The 8,444-nt window shown below is 36.8% G+C and overlaps 1 protein-coding gene across 1 annotated transcript in view; it reads left to right on the top strand.

The window, feature by feature from the left end:
* Positions 1 to 708: 708 nt before the first annotated feature.
* The window catches only part of CPQ (carboxypeptidase Q), a 552,420-nt gene continuing 544,684 nt past the window's right edge, over positions 709 to 8,444 (top strand). The window contains 1 exon segment of the mRNA XM_044668507.1: positions 709 to 1,141. Within this exon segment, the coding sequence (XP_044524442.1) occupies positions 709 to 1,141 (433 nt within the window).

Here is an 8,444-nt window from a genome sequence, read left to right on the forward strand (position 1 = left end):
GTGATTTAGCAGGGAAGTCACAGGAGTTACCTGAAACAGATAGAGGTTAAAGCATTGCCCAGTTTCATGCAGTTGGTGTCAGAGGTAGGATTTGAGACCAAGTCTTTCTACCTCTAATCCAAATACTCTGTCCTCCATGACATTTTTCCTCTCTTCTGAATTGATAGCAGACTTTTAATTTGATTTCACAGGCATGCAATATACAATAGAAATTTTTCTGAAGATTTGGTGGTCAGTTATGTTTTTCATAAATCAGGTCATACTGGAAATGCACTCCAGCAGTGTTAGGAGCATGTGATAAACACTTGCAGGCATGTGATAAATACTTGTTGATTGATTGAAAAGCATCCTATGACTATCTCATTGTAAAGTGAACAATTGCCCTCTAATTTACCTTTTATGTAATTTTTCTACTTCAGCAATCCCCTACAGCCAAAGTAAAATACATTTATGCCCTAAAAAAATAATCTCCCTATAGCTTATATGCCTTTTGTCCTAACCTTGATATTTCAGTCCAGAAAGTTGATGGCTTTGCCCTGAGTTCTTTATAGCTTTTGTTTGTGTGACAATAGCTGGATTGGCTCTTTCTTCTTAGGCACCTCTTCTTTGTTCCCCCCACCCCAAATAGAGTATGGTTGATTGCTTCCTACATGTGACTTTTTCTTCCTTCCCTAGGTTCTCTTAGGAGGGAAAACCATGCAAAAGACAATGACCCCTCTCATCTTCCTTTTCTTGGGTGTGCTTCAACTTTTACCTTCATGCTCTGTGAAGGCTGTGTGTGAAGATGTTGGCCCTCTGACAACACTTAAAGAAATAAAGGAAGAAATAGCAGGCTACCAAGATGTTGCCAAGGCCATTATAGATCTTGCTGTATGTGGCAAGGCCCAGAACAGATCCTATGAGAGACTGGCACTTTTGGTTGACACCGTTGGACACAGACTGAGTGGTTCCAAAAACCTAGAAAAGGCCATCCAAATTATGTACCAGAAACTCATAGAGGATGGTTTGGAGAACGTCCACCTGGAACCTGTCAAAGTGCCCCACTGGGAAAGGGGTCAGGAGTCTGCTGTGATGCTGGAACCCAGAAACCACCCAATGGCCATTTTAGGACTTGGGACTAGTGTGGGAACCCCACCAGAAGGTATGTTTTGCCTCTTCTGAATAATTTTGTTAAGGTCTGTTAAAAAACAAAACAAAATAAAACAGATGAATGATGAAAAACATTATTATTAATTTCAAATCTTGAACAGAGAAGATAGATCAGGAAATTGTTTCTTCTTCCCCAGTTCCATTGAACAAATAGATCCTCAGACAGCAGTCTTCATCATCATGCCACTGTACCAGTTGTTGCTAGGTTTTTTTCTATCTTCCTCTTGCATTTATTTTCCAAAATGAAGCCTCTGTTAATAATGATAATATTGATGATAATAATGATTAATGGATGACATTTACATAATACATTACAGATTTCAAAGTTCTTTTCATGATGAAGCTCCAGGCAGTGTTCATTTTATGTGTCTTTCTATCCCCACTGCCTAGCACAGTCCCTGGCACATTGTAGGCAATTAATAAATACTTGTTATTGCTTGATGGATTGGCTTAATAAATATTTGTTGATTTATTGATTGATGATCTTATTTGATGCTCAAAACAATGTTATAAAATCAGCATGCCATTTATAATCATCAAGTATTTGTTAAGGTCAGAAGAATAGCTATTATTCTATTTTGCAGGCGAAGAAATTGAGACACAAAGTACTTAAGTTATTTATTGAATTGGTTAGCCCTGGGAACTGAATGGAGGCCTTGATTCCAAATCTAATTCTTTTCCCAGTACCCAATAGTTGCCTTTTGATTACAAGAAGTATTTTGTTTTCTTATTTTAATCTGTTTCATTTATTAGTTTTGTTTTTGCTTCCTAATTAGCATGAATTTGGTTATAGAGGTACATACGTTAAGTGCATACCTTAATACATCTTGACATATGAAAATATTTGAGTTTCAATTACCATTTGAATATTTTTAAACATGTAACAGAAGCTCAAGACAGATACAACTAATTCTAGGGCAATTTAATGTATGGAATTTCTTAATAACATATATAATAAAGTAGTTAGATTAAAGGAACTAATTTTTGGATTTATGTAACCTGATGCCACAAACTGCAGGAATTTTCAAGCTGGAACATGTACCTCTTGTGGCAGATACAGTAAAACATGAAGATTAGAGATACCCTGTCAACAAATCAGAAGCTGTCATTTGACCTGGCAGCATATATTGTCTCTCATCTATGCCTATGAAAACAAATGCTTTCCCTTGTGTATGTTAAGATTTATTTTGACCCATCTCCTCATTTTTGAGGGCATGAAAAGAGGTTCACAATTGGCAAGCAACTAGATTCAATTCAGCCAAATAAACATTTAATATCTCTTCTGTGCAAAGGGAGCATGCTTAGTCCTGAAAATATGAAGATAAAAAAGTAATAGCCCTTGACCTCCAGGCATCCATAATTTTGAGCTCTAGGGGTTGGGGTGGGGTGGGATGGGAAATGAAGCTAAACCAGGTTTGGAAACAGCCTTTAAAAGCCTTTCAGATACTCAGTGGGTTACATACTGACTTGAGGGCTTGCTGCAGAACTGAGTGGTATTTTGCATTCTTGCTATAGTCCTTGTGATTTGTTCACACTGAATTCTGCTGCAAGGCTTTTCCTTCACTCAGTGGGAAAAAGGACCATTTGGAGAAAAAATTTGAACACGAATCACTTGGCTGCATTTAACATGTACAGAACTCTGACTTCTGAAGGACTCACTAGGGATGTCAACCCAGATTTCCTTGGTTTGAACCTGTTTGAGCCAGTCTCTCATGTTATATGTTATATCATCCAGTCAAAGTAGGTTTGTTAAAGAAATAACACCAACCTACATTTATAGAACTTTAAGATTTGCAACTCTTTTTCTAACAACTTTGTGAGATTGGTTGTGCAAACATTGTTATTCCCATTTTTCAGATAAGAAAGATGAGACTCTGAGGGTTTACTTTCCTAGCCTATGATGACATCGTTAATAAGTTAAGGAGAGATTGAAACTAAGTGTCTTGACTCATGTTTTTGTTCTGTTCACAAAGCTATGCTGCTTTCTTATGTGCTAAGATATACTAAGTATACTAAGATAATATACTAAGATAAATAAGTAAATGAACACATACAATATGAAATATTATATATACAAATATATGTGTTTATGTTTGCATATATTTATGCATTACCAGTTTAAATTGCAGAGCCGGTTTTCGAATTGAAATTCATCAGTAGAAGAAATTTAGTGGGAGAAATAGAACCAATTTAAATGAAGGTCTTAGCAGACCCTTTCTTATTCAAAAAGATCTTTCTTGGACATTCTGATTTCATAGAATTAGATTTCTTCTGTTGTGATTTCTTGTTATATAACTTCCTCTGGGTCCTCACTGAACTTGGAGAAAAAACCATTGGTTTTGGAAGTTAAATTGTAGTTAATCTTGGAGAGAGAAATTTTAGTCAGTTGGTTAGATTGGAAGGCAATAAGGATATGCAAAAGGAATGAGAGGAAAGGAAGGTAGTAGATGGTCCCTTAACCATATTTCCTATTTTGGAAAGAGGGTAGACAGAAGGATAGAAGATGAGTTAATAGTGAAATCAAGCTGTTGTCTTTTATCAAACTTAAATTTTTTATGAACCTGTTATTAAATCTAAGGTCCCCAAGTAAGGAAAGCCTTATCATTATCAGTTGTGGGTATTTTTTTTTTGCCTTCTCATAATTCATCCATCCTAGACCTTAAATTTCCTAAATTAGTTTGTCTGCCATTTTCTCATAACAATATAGTGATAGGACTGAATTCCTTTGCCTGTATTTTCAAAACTTTTCTTTTTGAGTTGCTACATGTTTTACCCAGAGATCTCTTTTTTATTTAATTAGTTATTTGCACCTTCGTTCTACTCCTTTGATCTCATTAGGAAAATACTATGTTTCTGTTTTTTAGCAGGGTTTAACTTACAAGGAGCCTCTTTTTCTACTTCCAATATCTAATTGCAATGACCACACCAGTGGTCCATAGGGTCTGTCACCTCTCACATTACTTTACCTTTGGGCTCCTGGTACAGGTGGGAAGTAAGGAAGCTGCTGTTCAGATGATATTTTTTTAATTTTAAATTTTAAAAAATATTTTTCTAAGTTTACATATTTCATTTTCTTTCTCTCTCCTCTCCCTCCAACTCCTGGATCCAATAAGCACTTCGACTGGGTTATACAAATTTTATCACTTATACCTATTTTCATATTATTAATGTTTGCAATAGACCAATCTTTTAAAATCAAAACTCTTAATCATATATCCATATAAACAACTGATAAGTTATTTGCTTTTCTTCTGTGTATCAACTCCCACAGTTCTTTCTCTTGATGTGGATGGCATTCTTTCTTATAAGTCCCTTGGGATTGTCTTGTAGTAGCAAAGTCCATTACATTGGATTGTTTCACAATGTATCACTTTCTGTGTATAATGTTCTCTTGGTTCTGCTCATTTCACTCTGCATCAGATGATATTCTTAAGTGTCAGATGCTGTTATATTCATCCATGATTACAAAGATGATGTAAAGGCACCTATCCTTCCATGGTAAATGTTGTCCTGATTTCTTATATACCTCTACCCAGGATTTTCTAGGAATGAAGCTATTGTCATGTGGCTGCCCTTCTTCATGCCTCTCACACTTTTCTTCCCACCATTTCCCCCCCTTTTCAACCAGTAAGCATATATCTTTTAATTAATTAATTAAGAGTATTTTTCCATGGTTACATGATTGATTATTTTTCCCTCTTCTTCTCCCTCCCTCCTCTTGGTGCTGATGAGCAGTTCCACTAGGTTGTACATGTACAATACCTATTTCCATGTTATTCATATTTGCCATAGAGTGATCATTTCAAGCCCAAATCATATCCCTATTGAAGCACATAATCAGTCATATGTTTTGCATTTCTGTTCCCATAGTTCTTTCTCTAGATGTGGATAGCATTCTTTCTCATAAGTTCCTCTGAATTGTCCTGGATCATTGCATTGCTGCTCGTAGAGAAGTCTATTACATTTGATCGTGCCATAATGTTTCAGTCTTTGTGTATAATGTTCTCCTGGTTCACATGGAATTCCTCCAGTTCATTATTTCTTTCAACACAATAGTATTCTATTACCATCAGATACCACTATTTATTCAGCCATTCCACAATTGATGGACATTCCCTCATTACCACAATTTATTCAATCATTCCCCAGTCGAGGGACATTCCCTCATTTTCCAATTTTTTGCTGCCACAAAGAACGTGGCTATAAATATTTTATATTTTTGTATGAGTCTTTTTCCTTATTATCTCTTTGGCATACAAATCCAGCAGTGGCATGACTGGATCAAAGGACAGGCATTCTTTTAAAGCCCTTTGAGCATAGTTCCAAATTGCCTGCCAGAATGTTTGGATTAATTCACAACTCTACCAGCAGACTCTATTAGTGTCTCAATTTTGCCACATCCCCTCCAACATTCCAGTAGGCATTTATTAAACACTTCTGACCTATCTCCTCTCATTGCTAGTTCCTTTCTGTTGAGATTACTCCCAATATACTTTGAATATAGCTGACATATAATACTTCTTTGCATGTCATCTCCTTTAGACTGTGAGCTCCTTGAGGATAGGGACTATTCTTGCCTTTCTTTGAAATCTCCAGCATGTAGCACAGTATCTGACACATAGTGGTTGTTTAATAAATTCTTGTTTACTTGACTGGATATATTTACTGTGCTAGTAGTACTATGAAGACAAAAATTAATCAGTCTTTGTCATCAAGTAGTTTATATTATATTTGGGAAAAGACCCTGAAAAGCTCAAAAGCATCTAGAAGAGAGCAATTGAAATAGTGATGGGGCCTCAAATCATGCCACATCTGGACTGGTTGAAGGGATTGTGAATGTTTAGACCTAAGGGAAGACATGATAGATGTTCAAAATAGTATAAAGGGATCTCATAGGAAAAAGATACTAATACTAATTATATTTGGCCCAGAACTACAAATGATGGATGGAAGTTGCAAAGGAGGAATCTTTTGTTGTAAGTTTGATGTTAGGAAAATTTTATTCACATTGACAGCTGTTATACAGTGGAAAGGATTGCTATACTTGTATTTTCAATGATATAGGGAACTCCTGGATGGAAAAGCTCCCTCTATTCATGCAGGTCAGCAACTTCTTTTCAACTTACAGTTTGCAAATTACCTAGAATACTGCTCTCCCTTTTCACCTTCATCTTCAGACTTCTCTGGCTTCCTTAAAGGCTCAGCTAAAATCTCTAAGCCTTTCTAATCTCTCTTAATTCTAATGCCTTCCTTCTGTTGATTATTGCCAATATATTCTGCATATAATTTTTTCATATGTAGTTGTTTGCATGTTGTTTCTCTCATTGGACTGTGAGCTTCTTGATAATAGGGTCTGTCTTTTACATTTCTTTGTATCCCCAGTACTTTGTTCAACAGTTCCTGGCACATTGTTATTGTCATTGTTTAAGTCATTTCAGTCATTTCTGAGTCTTCACCCCATTTGGGAATTTTTTTTAGCAAAGATATTGGAGAGTTTTGCCATTTCCTTCTCCCACTCATTTTACAAATATGGAAATTGACAAAATGGAGTAAGTAACTTGACCAGGGTCTCACAGCTAGGAAGTATCTTAGGCCAGATTTGAACTCAAAAAGATGAGTCTTCCTGACTCCAGATCTGGTGCTCTATCAACTTTGCCACCTAGCTGCCCATGCCTGACACACAGACCTTCCCAGAGGTCACACAGGACCTACAATATATGTCAAAAATGAGACCTGAACCTAGTACTTCCTGGTTCTAAAGGCAGGTCTCTATCCATTGCGCTATGACTATATTTTTGTGTGCATAACAACATTCACCATTTACCTCTTTTTTATGTATTTTTCAATGTTTGTCCAGTTGTCCCTTTCTGTCTAATGTCTTCTTGGATATTTCTGCTCCAGGTTATTTTATACAGCAACTAGTAGGGGCCTGGACCCTTAAAATAAATTTAATCATAATAATTATATTACCATTAACTAGTCTTCTTAATGTTCTCGTGTAGAAGTTTCTCTTTTGAATGATTGCTTATGGATCATGGCTGGAATCTTCCCTTGGAAAGTATTGCAAACTCTACTTATCTATTATCTGTTGCATCTATTCCAAATTTTCCATTTCATTTCTATTCCATTTTCCATTTAGGACCTTTGGACACTTAATGTTGTTTGATGGAATTCTGTATAACATTAATGATATCAATTCACTAACGGCCCTTTGGCCTCTCTAGGAAAGCTGAATGCACTGTATTCTTGTGACTTCTGGTATACCCAGGGTACTCTTTCTTTCTTTCTCTTGGATAATTACATGTAAATTACTTAGTGAGCCTGTAGAACTTGTACTGTGAAATAGAAACTTTTGTCCAAGAAAAGCATTTTGGAGATTTATGGTGCCCATTTATCTTTTTTTTTTTTTGTGATTTTTTTAACATTTATTAATATTCATTTTTAACATGGTTACATGATTCATGCTCCACCTTTCCCCTTCAGCCCCCCCCCGCACCCCCCCACCCTTGGCCGATGCGCATTTCCACTAGTTTTGTCATGTGTCCTTGAACAAGACCAATTTCCAAATTGTTGGTAGTTGCATTGGTGTGGTAGTTTCGAGTCTACACCCTCAGTCATGTCCACCCCGACCCATGCGTTCAAGCAGTTGTTTTTCTTATATGTTTCCTCTCCTGCAGTCCTTCCTCTGAATGTGGGTAGCGTCTTTACCATAAATCCCTCAGAATTGTCCTGGGTCATTGTATTGCTGCTGGTACAGAGGTCCATTACATTCAATTTTACCACAGTATATCAGTCTCTGTGTATAGAGTTCTTCTGGCTCTGCTCCTTTCGCTCTGCATCAGTTCCTGGAGGTCTCTCCAGTTCGCCTGGAACTTCTCCAGTTTATTATTCCTTTTAGCACAATAGTATTCCATCACCCGCATATACCACAGTTTGTTCAGCCATTCCCCAATTGAAGGACATTCCCTCCTTTTCCAATTTGTTGCCACCACAAAAAGCGCAGCTATGAATATTTTCGTACACGTCTGTTTATCTATGATCTCTTTGGGGTACAAACCCAACAATGGTACGGCTGGATCAAAGGGCAGGCATTCTTTTATAACCCCTTGAGCGTGATTCCAAATTGCCAGCCAGAATGGCTGGATCAGTTCACAACTCCACCAGCAATGCATCAATGTCCCAATTTTGCCACATCCCCTCCAGCATTCATTACTCTCCCCTTCTTTCATTTTAGCCAATCTGCTAGGTGTGAGGTGATACCTCAGAGTTGTTTTGATTTGCATTTCTCTAATTAT

Source organism: Gracilinanus agilis, chromosome 1 (genome assembly GCF_016433145.1).
Source record: "Gracilinanus agilis isolate LMUSP501 chromosome 1, AgileGrace, whole genome shotgun sequence".
Classification (NCBI taxonomy): domain Eukaryota; kingdom Metazoa; phylum Chordata; class Mammalia; order Didelphimorphia; family Didelphidae; genus Gracilinanus; species Gracilinanus agilis.